The sequence below is a fragment of the Monodelphis domestica genome, chromosome 1, assembly GCF_027887165.1.
Source record: "Monodelphis domestica isolate mMonDom1 chromosome 1, mMonDom1.pri, whole genome shotgun sequence".
NCBI classification, from domain to species: Eukaryota; Metazoa; Chordata; class Mammalia; order Didelphimorphia; family Didelphidae; genus Monodelphis; species Monodelphis domestica.
The window spans coordinates 495,604,229-495,631,410 of record NC_077227.1 but is presented as its reverse complement, the minus strand read 5'-3'; the positions used below and the strand labels follow the sequence as shown (position 1 = coordinate 495,631,410).

Here is a 27,182-nt window from a genome sequence, read left to right as displayed (position 1 = left end):
GATCAAAGAACCTATAATAAAGAATGGAATCTGTCCAGAGAGTTCTCAAAAGAAAGATAGCAATTCTTTCATGTTTCTAATCTGCCCTGCAAAAAGTGCAAATTAAGAAAAATGTTTCAAAAGAGAGAAACCCAAAAGTAGCATCTGGATTCAGAAAACACCACCTTCCCATTTGTAACGACGAAAATCAAACTGATATTGTCTCCATTTTTAGAAATAGATTTTATTCTGTATCATTGCTGATGTTTTGCATAACTAAGTCACATTGATTTGTCTCTGAGTTAAATTTTGGAAGTTCTCCTTTCCTATAAATCACTGTCTCTGAGTTTAGAAGTTCAGTTTTCTTGCTATTTGTTGTTCTATTCTTATATCAAGGAGATCTGTTATCCTTGAAGGATGCAAGTGGATGTTAAAGAGTCTGATGTTATCTCTGCAACACTGGCTATCCTTAAAAGAAAGTTTAATCTGTTATTGCTGTGACACTAGCCATGCAGGTGGGCACCACCAATGAGCTTTCCATAATGACAAAAGGAAGGAGGAATTGTTGCTAGACCTGTATTCCAAATTTCTAGACTATCCTATTGTCCCCCATGCCTGTGATACTGAAGACTTTGTAATCAATCATATTGTTTTCCCCATCTGTGATGTTGCCTTCTAGTTTTGGGATGCTTTTCCTTATTTCTATAAAAATGGTCTGCAAATGGTCTGCTTGTGTTCAAGATCTTTTGCTTGCCAGTGAGCTAAAGACCCCCTTTTAGGTAATTGCCAGCCTTACTGATAAATTGAGTGTGCTCAGAACTTTGTGCGTCAAGTTTACCTTAATTTCAGTAGCAATATAACATAGCATAGTTGGGGCAGTGATCTTAGTAACAATTCCAAACAAAACCGAATCATAACATGTCATCCCTCCTTTAACCTTTTGGCTCAGCTGGAAAAGCCTGTACCTTTCAACTAATCTTCCTCCTTATGACCCTTGGAGCCAGGATGAACTCTTGAAGAGCGTGGGAGATCTGGTAACATGGTCAGGATTATGTGTGGTGACTGAGCCACATATGAAAAGCTGAAAACCTAACAATAAGGACGTTTAAAAAAACATACAAAAGAGACAGGAGAAAGGTATAATATTTACCTAAATCCTGATTTTAAGGAGATGCAGTTTAGGAAATACAACCACTCCCTCCCTTTTCTCTAGCCCTCCACCCCCCTCCCCCATAGCATCACCAGAAAGGCACAGATAATAATAAAGATTTTATGCCACAGAAAGGCAAAGATAGGATAACCCCTCCCCACTGCCTCTATTGAATTCCCTCAAATAAACACTAAGTTCTTTTACTTCGAATTCCCCCAATGTCTAACCAGCTAACTGAAAAGGAAACATGCAGATTAAGAGTTCTGGGGTAGAGTGGAGTGGGAAAAGAATTCAAGAGAAAAAATGCATTTTTGCATGGACACATATGCAAAAAGTGTAGAAATGAGACTCAATAGGACAGAGTCAGGAACGGGTTTAGGGAGAGTTCCTGAGGCTTGAAATAAGCAGCAAAGACATCATAGAACTACCTGAGTGCTTCATTAGAATCTTAACTAAAAACAGAAGAGATGTGTGATTACTATTTCACAACAGTTTGCCCATCTTGATAGTCATGTAACCAAACAAGGCAAAGTCAGTCTTGAGCCAAACTCAAGTCCCCTGGCCTTTAGCCTCAGGTCAGCATCTCTGCATTGCTGCTCCAGGGTCATTCCTCAGTTCTGATAATGATGAACCAAAAGCTGATATATTCCTTATAAGTTTCTGTCACCATGCATCAATATTCTTCTACATGGGGAAATTTGACTTTCAGAAACTAATTTTGATTCTTGTAATGTAACATCTAGAAATATGAAGATGCAGTTTTACTTTCCATAGTCCTAAATTCTGCATCTGTCCCCTCCTAGATACCCAGTTATTTTCATTTTCTTTCCTTGGGATAATAAGCCAAACCCCTATTTTAACCATTTTGCATTTCTTGATCAACTGCTAGATTTCAGTTTTCACCTTTTCAATAATGACCACCAGGTGCTGGCTACTTTTAAACATCCTTTTAGCCATCACCAACACCTTGGTGGCTTGGAAGGCCTCCTAGTACTCATTCCTCTTCCTCGTCTTCAAATTGGGGCCATCCATCCATTGGCAGTTAGTGTTGATGATTTCTAAATTCCCTTCTAATTCTAATCCTGTGATCTTGTGATCTCATAAGTCCTAATGATTGTGATGTATACAGGTGCAAGTTGTGTTTCTCCTTGATAGATGAAGCTTTGAGAGGCTGTGTGACCTCACAGAGTCACATCCAGTGGTAAACCCTTAAGGCCTCTTTTTTGAGGGGAGTGGAAAATAAGAATTATCCTAATTTTTTTTTAAAGGAAAAGGTAGATTTTATAAGCTATTGGAAAATGAGCTTGACTTTAATTCCTAAAAAAATTATAGAACGGGTTGGGTTTGATAGTTCCATCAAGACCACGTAGCCATAAGGACACATTATCTGTAAGTACAACCTTAGAGGATTGTTGTGAAGCAACAACAGTGAAATGCTGTATATAAAATATTTTTCAAACTTGGAAGCACTTTATAAATGTCATTACTTGATTGGTTAGTCAGGGGAATACTGTATACATAATGTATTTAGATTTCAACAAAATATTTATTGTATGTTTCATCCTACCCTTTGGAATGCATGAGTTCACTCAGCAATCTCACTGGTTCTTTCTTGATGCCATTCCTATGGTATTGATGACTGGAAGGCCTCCAGGACCTACCTTCCTTATCTTTTTTATCTTGGGTGTAACCTCCATGTTGGGCCATGTCATTCTGTCCTTTCCATTGCACAGCTTCAGAGATGGGCAACTCTGCCTTCTCGAGGGTGGTGAGCCCTCCCCCTCTGACTTCTTTTCCCCTGTATAACTTTTCAAATATCAGTCTCGGCTTGTCCTGAGCTTTAGTGCTTTTGACATAATTCTGGCATGGCAACATTGAATATGGAGTCAGAAAGTGCTGAGTTCTAAACTGGCCTCAGACACATAATAGTTATGTGATCCTAGACAAGTCACTTAAACCTCTTTCATCCTCAGTTTGCTCATCTATAAAAAAAATAATAACATCTATTCATTGAAGCTCAAATGAAATAGTACCTAAAAAACTCAAAAGAGATACGTAAATTCTGTTATTAGTATTCATTACTTTGCCTTGCTTTCATGGCTTATATACATGTCTTTAAAAATCTTAGGTTGTTGTTGAGTTTCCTATGTATCCATATCTTTAGGTACCTTCTCAATTTTCCTCCTCTTTGGAATCGATTCTTTTTTTAATCTTCAGAATTTTATTCTTTCAAATCAAGGACACATGTGATACCCAGTGGAATCGCGCGTCGGCTATGGGAGGGGTACTGGGAGGGGGGAGAGGAAAAGAAAATGACCTTTGCTTCCAATGAATAATGTTTGAAAATGACCAAATAAAATAATGTATTAAAAAAAAAACAATTTTATTCTTGAGAGTTACCCATTCTTCCTCAACTTTCCTTAACAATTTTAGTCTTATGTGATTCTGCCTATCCTTTCTTATATACATATTAGGGACAGAGGCAGCACAGTGGATTTAAAGTACTGGCCTGGTATCAGGAAGATCTGGGTTCAAATTCCATCTCAGACATTAGCTGTGGGACTCTTGAGCAAGTGACTTCACTTCTGTTTTGTAAAAAGGGATAATAGCACCTAATTCCCAACATTGTGAGGATCAAATGAGGCAATAATTGTAAAAATCTTAGCACAGTGCCTGGAACATAGTAAGTTCTATATAAATACTGTTATGTTACATATTTTAATGGCATATATGTAATAAAGGATATTGTGCATGGTAGTATAAAGATGAATAACAGGTGATTGAGCAAACTATGTATTCATTTTCTACTCTGCCTGGGAATATCCAGATTGTATGTCCCTTGCTCACTTTTGCACCTATAAATGCTAAATGAATGCTGGTATTTGTTGAGTCAGTAAGGAGATATATTGCCTCTGGACTCTGGAATGTGCTATATAATAGAAAACTTAGGAAAAGGAGAAGGGAACTTAGAAAGCAATACATGTTTCATAAGCTTGGCACTGAGTGTCAGGAAGCAAAGGTTGAATAAAGAAGTGACTGTGAGAGTCTCTGGAGTAACAATACTGGGATGACGACTTCTGTTTTTTTTCCCTTTACTACAGTGTGGTGTCCCTTTTCAAGAAGATGATGTCATTGTGCTTAATGGCAATAAAGAGGATGTGGATGTGTTAAAGAAGAGATTGGAAGACAGACGACTCAAAATGAAACTGGAAAAGGTAAAATATTCTTTCTTTTCCAGCATATATGCCAATGTGTTTATCTTTAATGGTTTTAGATTAGTATTCAGCTGAATAATAATAAATGTGTTTTTAATGAGGATAAATACAATTTATGTTATTCTTCAGCTTCTTAATAGCCCACAAGAAGACCTTGGTACAAAGTCTTGAAACTTGGAGCAATGGTCAGTTAACTACTCAGGGGTTTAAGAGTTACTTATTATTTTAATCTTTTTCAGCTTCACTTCAATTTTAGCGATAAATGTGGCTTAACAGATCAAGTACCAGGGTTACTTTCAGGAAGATAAGGATTTAAATCCAGCCTTTCTTGCTAGCTTCGTGACCCTGAGTAAATTAGTTAACTAACCTTTGCATACCACAAGAAATTTGTGGAGAGTTTTTTTTATTTTAATCTAATAAATCTGAAGATTGCCATCTACACAGTGGAAAGAATTCCCAATCCTGGAATCCTCAGACTGATAAAAATCACAGATCCTTTGATATTCACAGAGGTGGGAGATGATGTCCTATGCAAAGAAATAGTGTAGGGAGTATAAGTGTTTGTCACCATACCCAATACAAGTATGATTTTTTTTTAACAAAAGGCATTGAAAAAAATAAGAATTTTTAAAGAAAAAAATGTGGTCTGTTTTAAAAAGACATAAAGGTAGATAATGCATTTTGGAATATTTTCCCAAAAGAACAGTTTTTAAGAAGTTCATAAGTCCCAAAAGGAGTTAACCAGAATATGAAAAAGCAAATCATAGAAAAGTTAAAAGGAGCATCAGAAGTGAAATGAGAGCTTTGCTGGCTCAGCACATATTTGAGAAGTACCACTGGAAATTTCCTTTCACATAAAACTTCATGAGATTTAAGGATATCCAAGACACTTGTACTTCTGAAGAGTTTCACTTCCTAAAAAAATAAAAATAATAAAGATAGTATTGCTACTAAATTCATTCAAGTTAAGTATTCATATAGATGTTTTGATATTTATAGCATTATTATATTGTCACCAAATCAAGGAGTACATATTTAAAAACTCAAGAGGGTAATGAAATACAAGATACTAGAATGTTCAGAAACAGATTTGATGAACAAAAGCACAAATAATTCAATTTAGAATTACTACATTGAAACGCTGTACTTGGAAGACAGTGCTTAATTAGTTATTAGTTTGTCTGAAAAAGGAGATGGTTTTAGTGTACTATAAACTCATTGTGAGTCATTTCTGTGATGTGTCAGCTAAAAAATTGTTAAAGAGATCAAGCATCTGGAAAGTAGGAGGTCAGACTTTCCTAGTGCTTTGGCCTCCTTAGATCATATCTAGAATATTTTGTTCAGTTTTGAGTTCCATATTTTTGAAGGACATTGATTAGCTGTAGAGAATATACAAGGGAGGGCAATCAGGGTGGTAAAAGTCCATGTCATAGGAAAATTAGTTGAAGGAACTAGGTATACTTAGCCTGAAGAAGACTTAAGAGATATATGACAACTGTCTTCAAATGTTTAAAGGGCATTCAGATAGAAGAATTAGATTTTTGTAAGAGCCTAGAAAGTAGAAACAAACTTCCTAATAATTAGAGAGTTCCAAAAGTAAAATGAGCTGCCTTAGAAACTGGAGATAATAGAACTAATCCACCTATCTACCCAGTAGAAAATTTTAATCAAAAATGAGTGACTGTTTGTTAGGTATGTTATTATGGGAGAAGTCATTTTGGGTGTGGACTAAGATACCTTCTGAGGTCTCTTCTAACTTGAAAATTCTATAACTTTGTAACTCAGATATGGGGATATCAAGATGAGACAGAATAGTCCTTTGTCTTCCAGAAACTTACCTTTTTTCTGGGTTGATGGACAAAATATGTGCACAAGTAAAAACAAGGTTATATACAAAGTAAAACACTTAATAACTTCAAGAAAAAGAGATTGTTATAAATAAGAGGATCAGAAAATAACTCATTTTTGGAGGTTGTATCTGAGCTGTCCTTTAAGGAGGTTAAAGGCTTTCCCAGGGTGGAAGTGAGGGGGCAAGTAAAATTAATGACATGAAAGAGGGAGCTGTGCAAATTCCCAGAGGCCAGAATGGAATGTTGAGTAGGAAGAGCAGTTAGCAGGACAGTTGGACTATAACAGAATACAGAGGGAGGGGGCAGTATATGAAATGACTGAAAAAGCAGGTGGCACCAGATTGTGGAGACTGAGGATTTGGTCATCTATCCTATGGAATCATCAAAACCTGGAGAGGAAACAAGTAGATAATGGAATTTTGTCTGCTGTTTGGAAGATGGTTCAAAAGGGAATGATTGAAAAACAAGAAGACTAATTAGGAGGCTTACTCAAACAGTAAAGGTGAGAGTAATGAACCTAAACTATAGGTATAAACTTCTGAGAGTAGAGAGAAAGGAAGAAGTACAAGAGATGTGAAAATAGAAATGTTGGCAGCTAGTGGCAGAGTAGATAAAATGCCAGTCCTGGAGTCATGAAGACTCAAATTCAAATATAGCCTCATACACTTTGACCTTGGGGCTAGCCACTTGACCTCTATTCTGTCTTGGTTTTTTTATCTGTAAAAATGGGAATAATAACAGCAACTACCTTCTAGGGTTGTTGTAATGTTCAAATGATTATAGTATTTGTGAAGTGCTGAGCATAGTGCATACATGGTAGGCATTACATAAATAATAGTGATGATGATGACGGTGACAGACATGGTAACTGATTAGATCTAGAAGTAGAAAGCAGTTGAAGGAAAGTCAAGGATGATTCCAAAGTTGAGAACCTAGGTAGCTGAAACAATGATGGTAACTTCAACAGAAAGGAGAATTGGGAGAAGAAATCAGTTGATGAAGAAACAAGTTCTGTTTTTGTTGTGTTTGAGACACCTACAAGTCATTCTAGTGGAGATATCTAGGAGGCAGTAATATGAAACTTTAGTTGGGTGAGATGTTAAGCCTGGATATAGAGATTTAGAAGTTATCTAGGTAACGATGATATTTGAACCTAGGGAGCTGTTGAGATCATATTCCTTATAGATTTAAACCTAGAAAGGATCTTGGGGGTTACCAAATAAATTCAACTCACATTTATTTAGTGCCTATTATATAGGCTTTCTGCCAGGATCTTGCATTACAAATAAAAATTCAGCAGTACATACCCTCAAAGAGCTTATCATTCTACCAGGAGAGATTATAAGAGAAAGAAGAGAAGAGGATCCATGACGGAGAGCCCTGAAGGATAACACTCTCACATTTAACATCACCAGAGCTCCTAGGGCATTCAGTGACTCAGGTTTACACATGTGATTTAATAAAGATGTTGGGTAAAGCAGCAGTTCTCCAGGTGTGGACCGGCCAGGGACTCCTTGGACAGTCTCATGTAAAATCAAAACTATTTTCACAATTCTAAGATGTTTTCTTTTCTAAAGTGGTAAATATTGATAGGTTTAATATCCATAAATAAATGCCCTTGCAGGGGAAGGATTCCTTCAGTTGCCCTGAGACCAAATAAAGAACCACTAGTGTATAGTACTGCCAACAGCTGTGGTTTAAAGAATGGCATTAGTTCAGAAGTAAGGTTCTTGAAGAGAACTTGTTCTGACTCCCCAGAATCCTATTAATCTAGTGACTGTGGCCTGATTGGACAAGTAATACTTTGGTTTGAGATTTGTTTTAAAAGCTGATATTTGTTTCTTGTATAATTGAATCTTATTGAGTGGAACAAAACCATAGACCATCAAGTGTCAGAGCTTGGAAGGGACCTTAGCCAAAACTTAGGGATCCTAGTGCCAGTTAGTCAATCTCCTTATATTAATTTTCTTTCCTTAACTAGTATTTTATTGCCATATAAGCCATGTAGTAAAAATCTAACAGTAACCATTATTCCAAAATAGGGAGCAATTTATCAGAAAGGTTATATTTTAAGCATGAGCAGTGGAGAATTTTGAAGAAACTTTTAGCTTTTAAAATTAGAACTTTGTTTAATCATGTTTCTTTTCGCTAATAAATCACTTTAATCTAAAGAAAACCACCAGAGAATGGCTTACCAAGTTCCTCAAAAGCCAATGTAAATGTTAGTTTTGCTGAACATTTCTTCCCTTCTTTCATTTTCTTTGTTATAAGGGCTTGCTCTCAGGGACAGGGAAGAATCCACTCGGAAATGTAGTTAAAGCAAAAGACAAAAAGAAAAATGTTTTCCAAACCTGTGAAAATAATGTAAAGTTCTGTTACCAAGAGAACAGAATATTACCTTATGCTAGATTACTTTATGATATTAGTTGTTGCTATGTTTAGAAAAATGATTTCCACTTGAAGTGAATATTGTTTATATATAATCAGATATCTTTAAAGTTTGTGACCTTTTCAAAACTAAATTGATTCATTTTTTAAAAAAATTACTATCTGAGGAAGCTAGGTGGCTCAGTAGATAAAGAGCCAGATCTGGAATTGGGAGGACATGGATTCAAGTGTAGCCCCAGATACTTCCTAACTCTGTGACCCTGGGGCAAATCACTTAAGCCCCATTGCCTACCCCTTACCACCCTTCTGCCTTAGAACCGATGCTGAGTATCAATTCTAAAACAGAAAGTACGGGCTTAAAAAAAAAGAATGTGTCCTCCCACCCCAATTAGGATCATATATTCAAAGTTAGAAAGAGCCTTTCAGGACATCTAGTATCAATCTCTGTAAAAAAATCCCTTTGAGAGATTAAGATTTGGCAGATAGGAAATAGCAATTTGGGATTCAAGCCCCGCCCTCTTCCCACTGCTGTATGTACCTCCTGGATGAGAATTTGCAATGCAGTGTGCCTTATGTGAGCCGGACCTTTGGATCTCAAAAAGATGGGAAATTTCATTTAGCAACAAAAATTCTCCTTTTTGTGTGTTGTTTTTTCCCCCGCCTTGCTGGTGATGCATTTGGTGGATTGGTATCTCCTAAAATGTCCTTGAATGTCTCTTTTGCACCACCTACTGGGTGCCAATGATATAGTACTTAGTTTTTACAGAGAAAATTCTATTTGTACTGTGAAATTCCAGTGATTCCTAGAACTGTAAAATGTTAGGACAATGAGGGGTACTCAAGATAATATTCTAACACAACTCCCTTAATTTTGCAAGAGAAGGAAATTAAAACCAGACCGGGAACCTAGATCTTAACTGACAATCTAGTGTTCATTCCAGTAATTAAACGTACAAGTTTTATATTGCTATATATGCTGGGTTTGTTTTTGTTTTGAATGGGAGGGTGTCCAAGTTTTTTACTCTTGGGGAATGTGATGGTAAAAATTAACCAACCAAGTTCATTGATTAAAGTAGTTCTTTGCTCTGGAGGCCCCCATGTAAATGTGTATAAAGATACTTTAATTCTAAAAGTATCTTGGGGGCTGCCAGGTAGCACAGTGGATAGAATGCCAAGCTTGGAGTCAGGAGGACCTGGGTTCAAATGTGGCCTCGGATACTTCCTAGTTATCTGACCCTGGACAAGTCACTTAACCCCAATTGCCAGCCCTTTCTCCTGTCTTAGAACTGATAGGAGAGGAAAAGAAAAGATATATAGTGAGGAAAAAATAGAATGGAATCAATTCACCCATAAATTGGAAACAGAAGAATGGATCAAAAACCAGAACCCAACAATATTCTGTTTACAAGAAACACATTTAAAAATGAGAGACATATATAGAGTAAAAATCATGCTTAGAACAGAATATACAGTGCCTCAACTGAAACAAACAAACAAACAAGAGTTGCAGTCATGATCTCTGACAAAGTTAAAGCTTTTTAAAAGAGATTATAATCGAAAGAATAAATGGAGATCTAAATCTAAATCTAAAGATACCATAGATAATGAAGCATTGTCAGTATGAAATCTATAAGCACCAAATGTTATAGCCTCCAGATTTTAAAAGGAAAAGCTAAATGAGGTTCAAATAGAGTGATAAAGAACTTCAATTTTCCCTTCTCGGAACTTGATAAATTTAGCCAAAAAATAAGAAGTCAAGGAGATGAACAAAATCTTAGCTAATTTAATTATGATAGATATCTAGTGAGAATTAAATGAGAATAGAAAGGAATATATACCTTCACAGCAGTATATAGTGTCTTAAAAAAAAATTGACCCTATATATTAGGAAACAAAAACATTATAGTTATATGTAGAAATGCATTCTTTTTAGACCATAATGTAATAAAAAAATGTATATAAGAAAGGATCATGCAAACACAAAGACAAATTAATTGAAGGCTAAATAACTTAAGGGATGAGTGAAAGAACAAGACATAGAAAAAACAATACATTTCATTAAAGAGAATGATAGTAATGAAACAACATATCAAAATTTGGGGATATAGAATAAGGAGTAATTGGGGAAAATTAATATCTCTAAATGGATATTAATAAGATATTAATTTTTCCCAAAGAACAGATCAATGAATTAAGAATGCAATTTTAAAAACTAGAAAAGGAGGAGCTAAGTGGCTTAGTGGATTTGAAAGCCAGGCCTAGAGTTGGGAAAGTCCTGGTTTCAACTCAAAAACTTCTAGCTGTGTGACCCCAGTGGGCAAGGCAATTAAACACTGAATTCCTTCCTCTGCCCCCCACCCCCAGCCTAGACCTTATCAGTCCTCTGCCTTGGAATCAATATAGAGTTTTGATTCTGAGACAGAAGGTAAGGTTTAAAAAACAACTAGAAAAAAGGACAAACTAAAAACTCCCAATTACACACCAAATTAGAAATCCTGAAAATTAAAGGCAAGATCAATAAAATTGAATATAAGAAAACTATTAAATTAAAAAAATCTAGGAGTTGGTTTTATTTAAAAAACAAATAAACAAACTAAATAGATAAACCATTGGTTAATATGATTTTTTAAAAAGAGAAAAAAATCAAATCACTAGCATTAAAAGAAGGGTGACATATCTCCAATGACGAGAAAATTAAAGCAATCATTAGGAATTATTCTGCTCAATTATATGCCAACAAAGTCAAAAATGTAAATGGAATGGAAAAATTTTTTAAAATATAAACTACCTAAATAGCATATCTAAGTAAGCCTATTTTAGGAAAAAAGTTGAACAGGCCATAAGTGGTCACACACACATACACACCCTGCATCAGAATCAAATGGATGCACAAGTGAATTCAACCAAACAGTTAAAGATCAATTAATTCCAATATTAAATACATTATTTGAAATAATAGATAAAGAAGTTTTACCAACATCCTTTTATGAAAGAAATATGGTCTTAAATCAGAAAGGGCCAAAACAGAGAAAGAAAATTATAGATGAGTTTCATTAATGACTATAGATATAAAACTAGGAAACTACAACAATATATCACAAAGATTATATGTACATTGTGACCAAATAGGATTTATGCCAGTAATGCAAGGATGGCTTATTATAAGGAAAATTATCATCATAATTGACCAAATTAATTACAAAAGTAATCAAAATCAAAATTATGATTAGATCAATATATGCAGAAAAAGCCATTGATAAAATACAACACTCATTCCTGTTAAGAACATTGGAAAACACAAGTATACAAATGAAGGGTTTTTTAAAATGATACAAAGCATCTACCTAAAACCACCAGCAAGTAGTATTTGTAAGAAGGATAATAGAAGCCTTTCCACTAAGATCAGGAGTGAAACAAGTATGCCCATTATCACTAATATTAAAAATGCTAGCAATAGCAATAAGAGAAAATTCAACTAAAAAGTTAGTTGAAATTATCAATAATTTTAGTAAAGTAGCAGGATACAAAAATAAACCCACAGAAATTAGAGCATTTTTACATATCACTAACAAAGTTCTGCAAGAAGAGATACTCCTTTTAAAATAACCACAGGAAAAAAAAATAACCTCAGAGCATACATACCTACCAAAACAAACCCATGAACTACACAGAACTACACCAACATAATTTTAAAATACTTTTTACTCAAAGTTAGACCATTGAGTTAGGGGGATCTTCCCCTAATATGTGAAGACTTCCCCTATGGAACAGGCAGAAGTGAACAATGTGTTCCAATGGCCATTAAGGCAGCTAAAGTGGCCACTGTGGAGCACAAGGTCATCCACCACATCCCAGACCAAAACCAGTTGTTCTGACTTGGATGACTGAAAGAGAGTGAAGCTGATGACTTTGTGCAATGCTGCCTCACTTAGGTCCAATTCAAGTGGAAGTCAAGATATCACGTCAGGATGTCATTGGTCCTCTTTGAAAATGAGGGACAAATAACACACAAGGCAGATTTTTTAAAAAGATAGTCTTTGCAGTGGCCTCTTAAGGTTCTATCCAGCTCCAAATCCATTGTATGATCCCTCTTATTTTTGCTTGGGGCAAGGAGGGGTAGGAAGGTAGGAGGCCTTATTCACAGGATAAGTATAATTCAAGCAAAAGTTCAAAAGGGGTTTAGAGGATAAATCTAGAAGTATTCTATGAAATTTTTAGCCAGAAGGACACTTCCTGAAAAAAATAGCCCAGACTATGGCGCTTATCCTATTTTAAGTTTGATTGTAATCATTTAAATTTTTGTCTTTGCCCCACCCCACCCCACCCCCAACAAATTCTAAATTGTTTGGAGGCAGGAATTGTGGTATTATCCTCAGTTTATTATACAGTGCAATGAAAATAATTAGTAAACATTGGATTGATGTTTAATAGGTGTATACTGGCTTATAAAATGAATGATATTTTATCAAAATTTCTGTTTTTCAGTCAAAAGGGAGTTCTGGTACTTGCTCAGCTACTAAACTAGCTTATAACTTTGGGAAATTACATATAGTTTTTGAATCGATGTTCACCTATAAAGTGAGGGATCAAAATGATCTCTATGGTACCTTTTCAACTCTACAATCCTGTGTCCCTTGTATTAATGGAGTCTCAGAAGTGTACTCCAGGAGGAACAAATTCTTGTATTTTAAAGCACATTAACATGACCAGTAGACCTAAATCTATTTCAAAGTCACTTTTGTTAATGTGCTTCTTCCTATCTGTTAAAAATATTTTCAGATTTCATCTTCCTCCCTTTTCCTTTTTTTTTTTGCTAGAAATCAAAGAAATCCAAGGCAGTAGAATCAGCTTCCAAGCCAGATGTCACTGAAGGTAACATTTTAATATAGCTTCATTGTGCTGAAAAGTCATTTTCTCCAACCTCTCCCTTCCTAATTTCATATTTCTAATTCTTTTATAGAATCTCCAGGACCGTCAAAGGTTAAGGGTGGAAAATATGAAGAAACTAGCCTTAATTCTAGAGAGAAGAAACTTAGCTCTACCCAGAAAAGTACAGGTTTGTTTAGGGCAGGGGTTGGTTCTTAATCTATTTTCCTAATACATGTAATTACAATTTTAAACATACATTTTCTGAAATTTAAGATCCAAATTATCTCCCTTCAGAAATGGTATAAGCAATTTGATCTGGATTATATGTATATTGTCATACAAAACATACTTCCATATTGATCATTGTTATACGAAAATATTCATAGAAAACTAAAACCCCAAAATAAGATTATAAATAAACTAATGTGAAAGATAGTATGCTTTGATCTGCATCAGACAGTTCTTTCTCTGGAGGTGGATAGCATTCTTTGTCATAAGTCCTTCAGAATTGTCCTAGATCTCTGTATTGCTAAGAGTAACAAAGTTTTTCAGTTGATCATCATACAATATTGCTGTTACTTTGTACAATATTCTTCAGGTTCTGCTTATTTTACTCTATCAGTTCATGTAGTTCTTTCTAGCTTTTTCTGAAATCATTCTGCTTATCATTTATAATAGTATTCAATCACCACAATTTGTTCAGCCATTCCCCATTTGATAAATATCCCCTCGATATCCAGTTCTGCTATGAATATTTTTTTAAATAGGCCCTTTCCCCTTTTTTATGATCCCTTTGGTGTTCAGATAGTCAAGAGTTTTTGATTTTTAAAAAGCTATGTATTTTATTTTATGCATCTAAAAACATTCTGAAAAAGAGTCCACAGGCTTCATCAGACTGCCAAAAGGATGGAAACTCCTGGTTTAGAAAGAACTAGATATGCATCTCTTTTTCAGTGTTCTCAACTGAGTAGACAAATAAGAAAATCTGAAATTGAAATTAGTATTAATTTGTTATTATTCCATTTAGAATAAACGGTTAACTGGACAAAATGGTGATGCTGCTACTGACATTGATTTGGACAAATCTTTTCAATATTGATACTCATTTGGCAGTTCAATGGCTCAGTGGATAGAGCAGTAGGCCTGGAGTCAGGAGGGACCTGGGCTCAAATTTGGCCTCAGATACTTCCTAGCTATGTGACCCTTGGGCAAGTCACTTAGCCCCAATTGCCTGCCACTCTCCTATCTTAGAATTGATACTAGGACAGAAGGTAGGGATTAAAAAAAAAAAAGGCAGCAGTAATCAGGCATTCTAAACTCAGTCCTTCCCACTCTCTCCAAATCCATTGCTCTTTTGCAATTCATCTTTTATTTAGAAAATGTTTATATTTTTATGATGTATTATATGAAGCAATATAAAATAAAATTATCTTAATGAATTTTTATTGAATATGATGATTATGGATGATGATATGAATATGAATATGATTGTAATGAATAATAACAATTATTAATGAATAAAAATTCTTTTTTATTGAACAAACAAAAATTCCTAGCTCTGTCAATATTTAGAGAATTGGGAATTGTGATTATGTAACTCATATAATTTGTGATTATTAGGAAGGTTGGAGAAAAATGTGCCTACAGAACCAGATTGACATTTATGATTAAATGCAATATGGGAATGTTTTCTCTCAAAAGGAAATATGTTAACTTGATAATGCTAGAATTAAAACTGGTGCCTTTGGCTTTTTCTGTTTTTTCTAGGAACAAATGGAAGTTCTTCAGGAAAAATTAGTAAATCTTCCTCTGGAACCACCAAGAGATCTATAGCAGACAGTGAAGAATCAGAGGCCTACAAATCAATTTTTACAACACACAGCTCAGCCAAACGCTCTAAGGAGGAGTCTTCCAATTGGGTTACTCACACATCATATTGCTTCTAAATTACTATTCTGTGTGATAATAGCTTCTCTTCCCCAAGAAAGAATAGTTTTCACATAGGCTAGTCATTGTAATCTGATATTATCTGCTTTATTATATTTTGGAAAATGTTTATAAACTTGCCCTTGCCTATATTAAGTATAATAGTTGTAATTATTGAGTGTGTAGGAAAAATAGCATATGCTCAGGTAATTGAGAAATTCGGTATTTATAGAGCCTATCATTGGAGAACATTAAAAGACATAAAATACTTAAAGTAAATTTGTATTTCATCTTTACTTTAAAATTTTTCATTATTTTGGTCATAAAATAATGAAAATCTAACAACAACCTTTTTCATCTTATATTTCAGATCCAGTTTAAGTTAAAATAAAGTATATACTAATAATGAAACTACTGCTTACTTGTCTTGATTTTGTGTCTAATAGTAAAGTAGAAAGGATACCTACTCTGGTCTCTTAGGAGCATTTCAGAATAGGTCATGCCCTGAATTTCAGTCATAGAAGGAGCCAGATAGTTGGACTTGTCTAAAATAATTAAGGAAAATGTCTTCCATCTGTGACCTTAAAAATATAAGGAATATAGTTGGGAAAGGTGAAGGGTCAGATAAGGAAAAAAGACAACAGTTTTTTGATGAGCTAATGGGTTGGGCAATGTCAAAGGATATTAGCAGCACCCAAATGAATCTTGATCAGTGTAATCAAATGAAGAGCCCCTCCTATTACCGGGGTCCTTCTGCCTCTCCAGATCTTAGTTCTTTGTGGCCAGCTTTGGTGTTCTTTTCATATAAGAATTTTTTTCCTATAAAATCATTGTTCTGACACTAAATTTTCTTGTTAAGTCTCACTGTATGTTTCCATTTAAAAATGCATAGTAACTACATGTGTCCTCTTTTTTCATTTTATAATCATTTAAGTAGAAGTTGGGTTGTTTTGATTGATAAAAATTTCATTTCCAATAGAATGCAAGGCCTTTAAGGGCAGCATCATGCTTTGTCCAAACCATGTCCAAGGTGCATGGTCACCTTGCAGTTATTAGGTACTTAATAATTGTTAAATGGAGTCTTCTTTCATAAGCTATTCATATTTCGGCAAGCACTGTGTGCCAATTCTATGCAGAGCCTTATATATATGCCAGATGCTGGAGGCAAAAGGAGAATTGAAAAATAATGATTAGTAATTGAACCTAGGCTTGCCTTCAAGTACAAAATTAACTATAGCTAGTATTGTGCCCTTGACTAATCACTTAGTCTTTCTGGAGCCCTCATTTTCCTCTATAAAATGAGAGAATTGGATTTAAATGATTACTGCCACCCTTTCCAACTCTAAAAGTATGCAGTTCAGTTAGTAGAAGGTAGTATGCTCTTGGGGCTCAGAGGAGAAGAATCACATCTGATTTGTGGAATAGAGGAAAATGTTCATGGAAGAGGCAGGTATTGTGTTGGGTCTTGAAGGATGTGTAAGCTTTCAGCAAGTAGAGCTATTAGGGAAGAGCATTCTGGTAGAATGGCATGCTCAATAGATTGGAGGCAAGAAAGTCTGAAGTGTTTACAGGAACAATATTGTACTGTAACTACAGTGTAAGGGAATAGAGAGAAAGCAAGAAAGCCAGGTTGGTGCCACGTTATGGAGAAAAAATTATCAGGTTGGAATTCATCTTCCTTTGACCCTACTCTGGTTAGAAAACCCTTCAGTGACTCTGTTGACTCCTGAATAGTTTGGCAGTGACACTTCATAGAATGGATTGTGGGTCAGACATTCCCAGCTGTGTGACCCTGGGCAAGTCACTTGACCCCCATGGCCTAGCCCTTACCACTCTTCTGCCTTGGAGCCAATACACAGTATTGACTCCAAGACGGAAGGTAAGGGTTTAAAAAAAGAATGGATTGTAGGAAGAGACGTGAAAGCAGGGGAGAGTAATCAGGAGGCTGTTTTCAGGGTTTCAGTTCAATTCAACAAACATTAAATACCAATGTGCTAAGAACCAGGCATATATGGAAACCAGAATGAAATATCTCTCCGTCCTCAAGAAACTTCCATTTTCTTAATGCCAAGAAGTGGTGAAGCTCATTGATGAATATTGAATTAAAAAGCTGCGTCTAGAGAAGATAAACAATAGTTAAGGTTCTGTGAAAGAATAGCTTCAGGAATTATACTTAGAATGAAATACATTGATTTCAGGCTTATGAAGGGCCCATATTTGGCATATCTTCTCATAGTCACCAGCCCAGCTCGGAGCTTCACCACTTCTTGGCATTATATTTTTTAAATGTTTACAATCTATGATACTTATATTCCTAGAACTCTAGGTGTTGTTTGTAAGGGAAGAGACATTTGGAATAAAGACTGACATTACACAGTTGTTAGGCCTTCTCCTACGGTCTCCCAGTGGTCTGGGTCATTATCCTCCCCCCACCCCCCATCGCCAGAGCAGCTGTGATGTGTTCTGGTGACTGTGGGGCAGTTGGTGATGTCACAACAGACAAAGACAGCTTGGCTTTCAGTTTCCCAGATGCCTGGGGAAACACACTCACCATGAGCGAATACTCTTCCCACTCTGCTCATCATGCATATGCTGAAATGCTCTTTGTTCTTCCTGCTGGGCACTACTTTAGGGTATGCCTTTATATTCTCTTCGCTGAAAGAGAAAGCCAAAGAACCTGTGGGTGATTTGCCTTGCGGAGGAGGCCACTTTCGGATGAGGCAGAATCTGTCCGACCAGGCCAAAGGTTGGCTTGGGAATAAATGGATCTGGCTGTTTTTTGTTGGACTACTCTATGCTATAGTAAGATTCCGAGGGGAAGGTGTCAAAAATAAGGTGAGGATCCAGTTTTGAATGGAAGTGAAGTATTGATTGTGTGGCCTTTATATCTTGGATCACATGGTGTCTGTGTCTGAGTTTGATCAGGTTTTATTTTCAATACAGGTGTCAGAAGAGGTAAATGTCGGGGACAGAAGATACCTGTGACAGGGAAATCATTGGATTCAAAAATTACTATATATCAGGAAAAGAACCTGACCAAAATGGAGAGAGGTTTAGAACTCATAGTGGGAATCAGCCTATCAAATGAGCCCTTTAAACTTGTTCTCAGCCTATCAAACGAGCCCTTTAAACTTGTTCTCAGCCTATCAAATGAGCCCTTTAAACTTGTTCTCTAAACTTGACAACCTAAGGAACTATTATTTCTTCAGTGATTAACTGTCAGGAACAGGCCTTGTTCTGGAGCTCACTAACTTGGAAAAAATAATTACACAAGAGATTCAAATACACAAACTCCACAGATTGGGATGTCCTTCAGATAAAATAGCTTTTATGGGTGAAAATTAGCTCACTATCCTTTTGAATACAGCTCTATCTTTTATAGTGACTAACCTGATAATTCTATAATTTCCTATAACATACATACATATATAACTCTAATTCAATATGATTCTATAATACATAGGTTATCCTGTCACCTGGGGTGAGGGTGGGGAAGGTCAGCTAATATCTGTTATACTTTGACAGGAATCACTACTTTAGACTGACTTTCACACTGTCCCCCCAAGTAATGATTCATTACTAATATTTTTTTTGACAGGATAAAGACCTAAACAGCGGAAGCTCTCCATACCGCTCCCTACAAAAGAAAAATCAGAATGCTGCCCCTAACAAAGACTATGCACTGAATACCTTAACCCAACTGGAGATGGATCTGGTGACATTTGTGTCTAAAGTGCGAAGTCTCAAAGTCGCCATGGCAACTGGTAGTTCCCTCAAACTCCCAGACTCAGAAGTCCCTTCAGATCCACACAACAATATTACAATATATGAGATATGGGGAGAAGATGACTCTGACTAGATTGGTTTGGATGTCAAAGTAGGAGAAGGAAAAAAAGTCAAATGATTGACAAACTAATAAACTATTCCCAAGAAAATGATTTCCTCATTTGTACCTTTTTTTAATATTTCAAAAATTTTAACTTCTGTGTCATGTAAAACTGGTGACTTCAAAGTTTTATTTTTAACTGGGGAATTATGTTACTAATCAACACATTCTCCATAATTGCAAGGGAAACTTTCTCCTTGGCCATAATACTAATGATCTTTTCTCTGTTTTAACTGGGTCCGGAGAATTATTGGAAAAATACATTTGTGGAAAGGGCATAATTTTTCATAAAAACTTTTTTTCCTTCCCTAATTACAAAAATAGATGTTCAATGAGGAGTATTATTTCTGTCCTGATAATGTACATTTCGGAAATATAGCCTTTGACATAGCTGCCTAAATAGAGAGCTTCTGTGATCTTTAAGGTGATGGTATTAAAGTTGGGCCAAATTCAATTATGGCTTTTGGAATGTGACTGCAACCCTGCAGAATGTGTCATGTAGCTATAATTCTTCTCACCATTCCTAAGAGTTTGAACATCAGATCAGATGAAAATTCTTTATTCCTTGCCCCTTGTCCTTTGATATTGATGGTGTCAGTATAAAGTTCCTCAGGAGTAGGTTTTATAAGCATGAAAACTTTTGCATTTAGATCCATCATTTTTCCCCTGTGTGTTTCACATTACGGAAGCTGAAAAAAAAATAGATTTCCATTTCAGCCAGTAATTAGCAAATGTGTATTTGTTTATAAATGCTTAGTACAATCCTTAATAGAGTTCATGTGATTTCAGAACATTTGGATGATGAAAACTATTCCTACACCGAAATGAAATGAAACCACATTTTCCATCAGTAGAATATAAGTGATTAACCTCTAAAATATTGAAGAGCAGCATATACACCACAAAAAGGGATCTTTGACAACGGGATGGTTGTAAACTGTTAAGAGGAACAAGCAGTCACTGTGGAAATTTGGGGAAATTTTGGTGAAGTGTACAAACCATAGTCCTCTGATTTAGGTAAAGTGGAGCTATTTTGGCTTTTTTATTAATAAAATAGAAATTTGATGCTGATTTAGTCACACAAATTTTCCTTGATTGTTTGCTATTATGCAGTATATAAATTGAGTAATTTGATAAACAAATTTGATAGAAGCAACCTGAAAATCTGGATTTACAATATAGGCCTAGAGTAGCCCCATACCATCCTGGCTACAAAAATCTTTGTCTAGAGAAGCCTTTCAGTAGGCCAGTCAGTATTTGTGTTTGTAACTAGTAATGGGCAGCTAGATTTGGTTCAGTGAATAATAGAGTGTTGGGTCTGGAGTCAGGAAAACCTGAGTTCAAATCTGGCCTCAGTGATTAAGCAAGTCACTTAATCCTGTTTGCCTCAGTTTCCTCATCTATAAAATGAGCTGGGGGAGGAAATAGCACACCACTCTACTATCTTTGTCAAGAAAATCACAAATGAGGTCATGAAGAGTCAGACACAACTGAAATGACTGAACAAGGTTGCATTAGCAGTAAAGGGAATCATTAAAAGTGTTTTGATGGAAAATATATTACAACTTCCAAATAACCAATTTACAAATGTGTTGCATTTGAGGCGGAGCCAAGATGGCAAAAGCTGAAACTTCTCCAAGAACCTGCCCAAACCGACCTTAAAATAGTGCCTCAAAATGACTGAAGACCGAGATCTAACAAGAAGTTGGAGTGAAGGAGCACTCCTGCAGATTACAACTTGAAAGGTAGGCAGAGAGAGAATCAGTGTTCACAAGATAAGGGAAACAAAGTAAAACTGCACACAGAGGAGTACTGGCTGACCACCCCCCACCTACTGCACCAGGTTCTGAGCCTAGGCATAGGCCAATCTTGGGATCATGGGTCCCTGCCTAAGCCAACAGCAGAGCACCTCTCATCCACTCTGAAGTCTCAAGCACTGGCACCAACCCTTGGTGAGGCCCTGAAGTCCATAGAGCAAATAGCTCAGTGTTCAAATCCTGCAACCCATCAGCAGAGGAGACAGAATCAACAGTTTTCAGAATTCCCAATCCACAGGCAAAAAAAAAAAATTAACTCTGGAAAATTTTTATGGAGGCAAAGAAGAGCAAAGAAAGGTACTGATTCAGTAGAGGACAGTGAGAGCAAAGCAAGCATGTGCAAAACTTTAGCAAAAAATGGGAATTGGTCTCAGGCACTGGAAAAACTTAAAAGGGAATTAATCAAATAAGAGGTAGAAGAAAAATGGAATAAAGACATGAAAGCAATGCAAAAAGAAAACAGCTTAAAAAAGAGAAACTAGTCAAGTGGAAAAGGTGGCACCAAAAAATCCAATGAAGGAATGAGTTTCTTAAACAGAATTGACCTACTGGAAAAGAAGTCAAAGAAATCCAATGAAGAAAAGAGATCCATGAAAAGTAGAATGGACCAAATGGGAAAAGGAAGACCAAAAGGAAATTAGTCTTTGAAAATTAGAAATGGGCAAATAGAAGCTAATGACTTCATGAGACATCAAGAAACAAACAAAATCTAAAGAATGAAAAAATAGATAATATGAAATATCTCATTGAAAAAAATGACTGATCTTGAAAATAGAACCAGGAGAGACAATCTAAGAATTATTAGACTCTTTGAAAGTCATGAACAAATGTATTGCATGGCAAGAACTCATTTTTGAGTGGTGGGACTTTCTGGAACATGTATACGTTCTAGATTCTATAACAATAAATCTAAAAGTTCTTATGGGTTTGCATATATAATTGGATTTTTTTAAAAGAAACGATTGGGGCAGCTATATAACAGTGTTTAGATCATCAGATCTGGGACCTGGGTTCAAATGTGACCTCAGACATTTCCTAGCTGTGTAACCCTGAGCAAATCACAACCCCAATTGCCTAACCCTTGCTACTGTTCTGTCTGAAAACTGATACAAAGACAGAAGGTAAGGATTTTTTTAAATGACTGCTGTCTCTTACAGTATAGTCCCCTTAAAGAGGCAAACTGTTCTGAGGAATGGAGCCTTCATTGTAATGTATAGAAATTGCTTTGCTACTGGTGACATAAAGACAATCCCTATTCTAAGTCTCTTCAGTAATAGCAAATCTGTCTCCTTTAAATGTGAACTTTATTTGGGAAATAGCCAGAAATCGCATGGTGCCAAGATTATCATGATTATAAAAAGTGATCAGTATGGCTTTCCTATATGTACCTTAAGCAGGCTCTGAGGGAAGTCCGGGGAATAAGTTTCTAGATGTTGGTATAGTAAATGTGTAGTATCCTTTCAAAGTAATTACCAAATAATGAGACTGATTTTTAAAAAATCATATTTACTGTGTATCACTGTACAGGTAGAGATGGAGATATTATTAGAGTGAAAGTCAATCTTTTATGTTCTCTTGGACTTAGCCCAAACACATGGATTTTATTTTATTTTTTTAACCCTTACCTTCTGTCTTAGACTCAGTCCTGTGTATTGGTTCCAAGGCAGAAGAGTGGTAAGAGCTAGGCAATGGGGGTCAAGTGACTTGCCCAGGGTCACACAGCTGGGAAATGTCTGAGGTATAAGTGCCCCAAAGGCAGGAATTCTCTTCATTTTTGAATGAATCCTCACATACTGAGTGCTTAATGAATGCTTTTTTTCATCAATTCATTTATCATCCTCACTGATGAGGAAGTGGAGGCTCAAAGAGACAAATCCTGGGTATATATATATATAAATGTTATAGGTAGATAGATAGATAGATAGATAGATAGATAGATAGATAGATAGATAGATAGATAGATAGATTCAAACTCCAAAACCAATGTACTTTATGCTATACTAAACCAAAGAGATTTGGTTCAAATTTTTATCCTTGGTAGGATTCTTGGCCACAGAAGATTTGCTCATTTGCTGTCAGTTCATGAGTTAGTCCAGGCTTGAAATGAAAGCAGTATGGCTACTGCAACCTATACCACAATCAATATATTTTATGACAGAGATTCCAAGCTTATTTCTTCCAAGCCAATTTCTACCCACTACTTTCAACCTCTCACATAGGCCCTTTCTTCACCGGATCTGGTCATCTTGGCAGCATTAAGAATTTTGTTTTGAGAATTTCACACAAAATCACTATAATATAAAAATAGTATACACACCTTACTGTACTTTGGCTGGGAAGTGGGAGAGTAGGAGTTGGGAGAGAGTTGCCACCAAATCGATGAAGTGTCAACTCCAAAATGTTCTTAACTCTGTACAGCACTAGAGGACTCAAAAATACTCAGCAATGTGAAATTGTGAGTTAATTTTTACCAAGATGCTTTACCTCTAGCATCTTTACCTCTGTGAGGTAGGCTGTATTATTATCCCCATTTTTATGAGGTAAGTGGTAGAGACAAAAGACCTTGGTTCAAAACTCACCTTCAGCCAGAGTGACTGGCATCTGGTCAGGCATGGAGTATATATCTCATGAAGACTGGGAATAAAGTTTCAGATAAGCTGTCCTTATCAAAAGTTTTTAAACTAAAGTCTTTTTAGCCAGAGAGAGTAAAATCGTAGGAAAACCGTGAGATAAAATGAAACACAACAGATGTGACAACATTTTCCCCATGTCATTCCTGGTAAGCACTTTGGTGCTTCTTTCCATTTTAGGTATTAAATCAAGAAAGATACATTTAGTCTCCGATGCTTTTTTTAATTAATGTACCAAGAGTACCAAGAGCTTTTAAGCAAAATGAATTTTTTTTCCCAAATGTTGAAAAAACAGCACCAATGCAAGTGGATAGAATTATGGACCTGAGTCAGGTAGACCCTCTTGAGTTTAAATATAGCCTTAGATACTTACTAGCTTTGTTACCTTGGAAAAGTTTCTTAACCTCTACCTCAATTTCCTCATCTGTAAAAAATGGAGATAATAGAACCTACTTCCCTTGGTTGTTTTAAGGATAAAATGAGATGATATTTATAAAGCATTTTGCAAGCCTTAAAGCACTAAATAAATGCTAGTTATTGTTTTCGGTGGTGGTGGTGGAATTGTTACCACCTATTTAGGTCCTTTCTAACTTAGAATCTTATTTTCCAAATGAAAGTAGTCCAGAGGTACCTGGTTAAGGTCACCCAGCTAATTTGTGACAGATCCACATCTCTGGAGTCTAAGCTCAGAGCTGTTGCCCAATACTTAGAACTAAAACCTTTCCAGAAGAAACAATACCTCTTCCCATTCTCCTTTTGTTAGATCTGTAGGTCAGAAAAGTGTATGAAATTCTGAGGGGAGAACATTTGAGTGAAGATAAAAAGAAGGCAACAAATGATGTAATCAATGTGCAAACTGAGCCTGGCCATGCACGGATGGGTGATGTTTTCTTTTTACCAATTTTGTAGTCTGTATTGAAATAAAATAGTAGTGATGAAGAACCTAGAATTCAACCATCTCTATGCACCGGGAAGCTGACCTTCCCAATTTCCACAGGTGCTTTGCTTTAACATTGACAACCATTTTTAACTTCCCTTACTGACAAATAATTCTGAGCAGTAAAGGATAAAAGTGGAAGCATTAAGAACCAAAGGATTGGGGGCAGCCAAGAAATACATAAAAAATAAAGTGCTGGCCCTGGAATCAGAAAGACCCGAGTTCAGATTTGACCTCAGACACTTACTAGCTATACTGTAAACCTGAGCAAATCACTTAAGCTCAGTTTCTTCATCCATAAAAAAAGAATATTAACACTTCTTATCTTCCAAAGTTACTGTGAGGATCAAATGAGGTAACTGTAAAACACTTAGCACAGTGCCTGGCACATAGTAAGTGGTATATAAGTGTTATTTATTATTAACAACAGTCACTCTAGAATTGATAATGGTGAAGAAAGAGAAATCTGGATACATTCAGACTCTTAAGAGATCAAAAAGCTTAAGGGAAAGCAGCATAATCTTATTGCCAGAAATTCTAAATAGAGAGGTATAATAACAACAATAATAGCAACTACCACAAATGATACTTTAAAGTTTGCAAAGGATCTCATTTGATCCTCAAGACAACAGTGGGGGAAATAGTTACTATAATTATCCCTTTTTTCAGAAAAAGAAACTGAGGCAGAGGATGAGTATCCAAAGGAGCAGTGAGGTGACTCAATGGATTTAGAGCCAGGCCTGAAGACCAGAGGTCCTGGGTTCAAATTTGACCTCAGATAACTCCTAGCTGTATGACCCTGGACAAGTCACTTAACCCTAATTGCCTAGCTCTTATGACTCAGTGTCAATTCTAAGATAGAAGGTAAGGTTTTAAAAAAAAAAAGTATCTTGCCCACAGTTACATAGCTAGTAAGTAATTTCAGCTAGATTCAAACTTATTTTCCCAACTCCAGGTCCAGATCTCTTATCCACTGTTCCATTAGCTGCTATCTCCGAATAACAATAATAACAAAATATTAATAACGTAATTAAGTGTGATAATTAATAACAATAATAATAAAAGTGACACTTGTAGAGCACATTACGTTTACAAAGCACTTCATATACTTATGAAGTAAGCTTGAGCAGTACCATGACCCTCAACTCGCCACTGAGCATCACATTCCCAATTGCAACACCAGTTACAGAACCGGGGCTTGAACCCTGTGCTTCTGCCTCCACATCCAGGGCTCTTTCTCCTGTGACACAAGAAAACCAGTTAAGAGATCCTCGGTGTGAAAATCTGACTTCTCCAAGGGACAATTAAACCAGTAAACATTTATAAAGTGCCTACTGTCTGCTGAGGATTGGGCAAGGCATTATGGCTAACAGTTAAAAAAAAAAGGTAGATGGCCTCTTCCCTAAAGGAGAAGGGTAGGGAGGTGTAAGGAATGGGGAATGAATCGACCGGGTTCACAAATGCAATAACATAGACTATATGCAAAGCTCAGACTCATGAGGGGAGTAGTAGAATGCCTCCTGGAGAAGAGGACTCTAGGGCTGAGCTTTGTAGGCACCCAGGGATTCCAAGAGGTGGAGATGAGGAGGGGAAAAGCCTTCTGGGTAAAGGCAACTGTGCAAAGTCATGGGGACTGAAGATGGGAATAGTAGATATTCCAGTTTGCAGTCAGGAGCTAAAGTGAAATCAGCATGGAAAGACGGGCTGGCGCCAGACTGTGGAAGCTTTTAAATGCCAAAGAGAGGAGTTTGTATGTTGATCTTAAGAGCAATAAGGAGCCACTAAAGCTTCTTGGGCAACATAGTGCTGTGGTCTACACCTGCACTTTAGGAATGTCAATTTTACAGCAGATTGGAGATAGATTGAAGGGAAGAAAAAAAACAATGTGGAAATGTGCAAAAGAAATCAATGCAAAGAGCTTTCTAATGAGTTCAGATGAAAATAACAACAACATTAAACAGGGAACGAAGAGCCTAGAATCAAAAATATATGCTTTTTTTTTAGGTTTGGCCTTCAGGGTTTGAGCCTTTGAAATGATATTATAAAAACTGGGCACAAAAAAGATCTTTTGAAGCTTTGTTCAGAACAATAATAAAGTTGAGTCATCCTGCTTTCTGCTACTCTGTCTCCAAGACATAGCTATATTTTGCTTCTATTGCCTATTTTGTTTTTAATTTTATTTTTAAACTCTTACCTTCTGTCCTAGTGATAGTTCTAGTCAAATGGAGTTAGGTGACTTGCCCAGGGTCACACAGATAGGGAGTGACTGAGATCAGATTTGAACCAAGGTCCTCCCAACTCTAGGTTTAGCACTCTATTCATTCAGCCACTTAGTTGCCTTGCTTCCATCATCTATTGAGAGAATTTTAGTAGAAGCTTCTTTTTGAATCTCCATCAAAGAGAATGAACTCATTTCAGTTGGATTAGGAAGAACAAATCCCCACAAAAGTGAGAAGAGAGCATGGATAGATAGGGCTGCCATTTTGGACCCCCTATTCATATCACAGGCTATTTACATATGATATGGTTAGCCTG

The 27,182-nt window shown here is 36.2% G+C and overlaps 2 protein-coding genes and 1 long non-coding RNA gene across 5 annotated transcripts in view; 2 read left to right on the top strand and 1 right to left on the bottom strand.

Moving 5' to 3' along the window:
* The window catches only part of RTF2 (replication termination factor 2), an 84,276-nt gene extending 68,488 nt beyond the window's left edge, over positions 1–15,788 (top strand). Inside the window, exons 6-9 of the mRNA XM_001368978.5 lie at positions 4,231–4,344; positions 13,400–13,454; positions 13,543–13,638; positions 15,219–15,788. Of these exons, the coding sequence (XP_001369015.1) occupies positions 4,231–4,344; positions 13,400–13,454; positions 13,543–13,638; positions 15,219–15,397 (444 nt within the window). The 3' untranslated portion in view covers positions 15,398–15,788. The remainder of the gene's footprint in view (positions 1–4,230; positions 4,345–13,399; positions 13,455–13,542; positions 13,639–15,218) is intronic.
* Positions 1,546–23,534, bottom strand: LOC103096367 (uncharacterized). 2 transcript variants are annotated; one of them, XR_008915432.1, is made up of 6 exons: positions 23,398–23,534; positions 19,782–19,952; positions 17,929–18,032; positions 15,845–17,493; positions 8,390–8,545; positions 1,546–5,259 (listed from the first exon to the last, which is right to left on the bottom strand). It is a non-coding gene; the product is annotated as an uncharacterized LOC103096367 (long non-coding RNA). The 2 variants fall into 2 exon arrangements; XR_008915431.1 differs by lacking the exon at positions 15,845–17,493.
* Positions 17,819–19,315, top strand: LOC100027839 (protein FAM209). Of its 2 annotated transcripts, none has more exons than XM_056812928.1 (2): positions 17,819–18,010; positions 18,976–19,315. In XM_056812928.1, the coding sequence occupies exons 1-2, from the start codon at positions 17,834–17,836 to the stop codon at positions 19,234–19,236; spliced, it is 438 nt and encodes a 145-aa protein (XP_056668906.1). In that variant the 5' UTR covers positions 17,819–17,833; the 3' UTR covers positions 19,237–19,315. The 2 variants fall into 2 exon arrangements, with proteins under 2 accessions (XP_056668906.1, XP_001378024.1); XM_001377987.3 differs by having other exon boundaries at positions 17,860–18,212.
* Positions 23,535–27,182: the final 3,648 nt, after the last annotated feature.

What these genes read in the sequence shown, in the direction of transcription:
- LOC100027839 (XM_001377987.3), top strand. Translation starts at nt 17,961, where the DNA reads ATGCATATGCTGAAATGCTCTTTGTTCTTCCTGCTGGGCACTACTTTA. An exon ending in GGGAAGGTGTCAAAAATAAG is followed by an intron (nt 18,213 to 18,975) that starts GTGAGGATCCAG and finishes TTTTTTTGACAG; the next exon opens with GATAAAGACCTAAACAGCGG.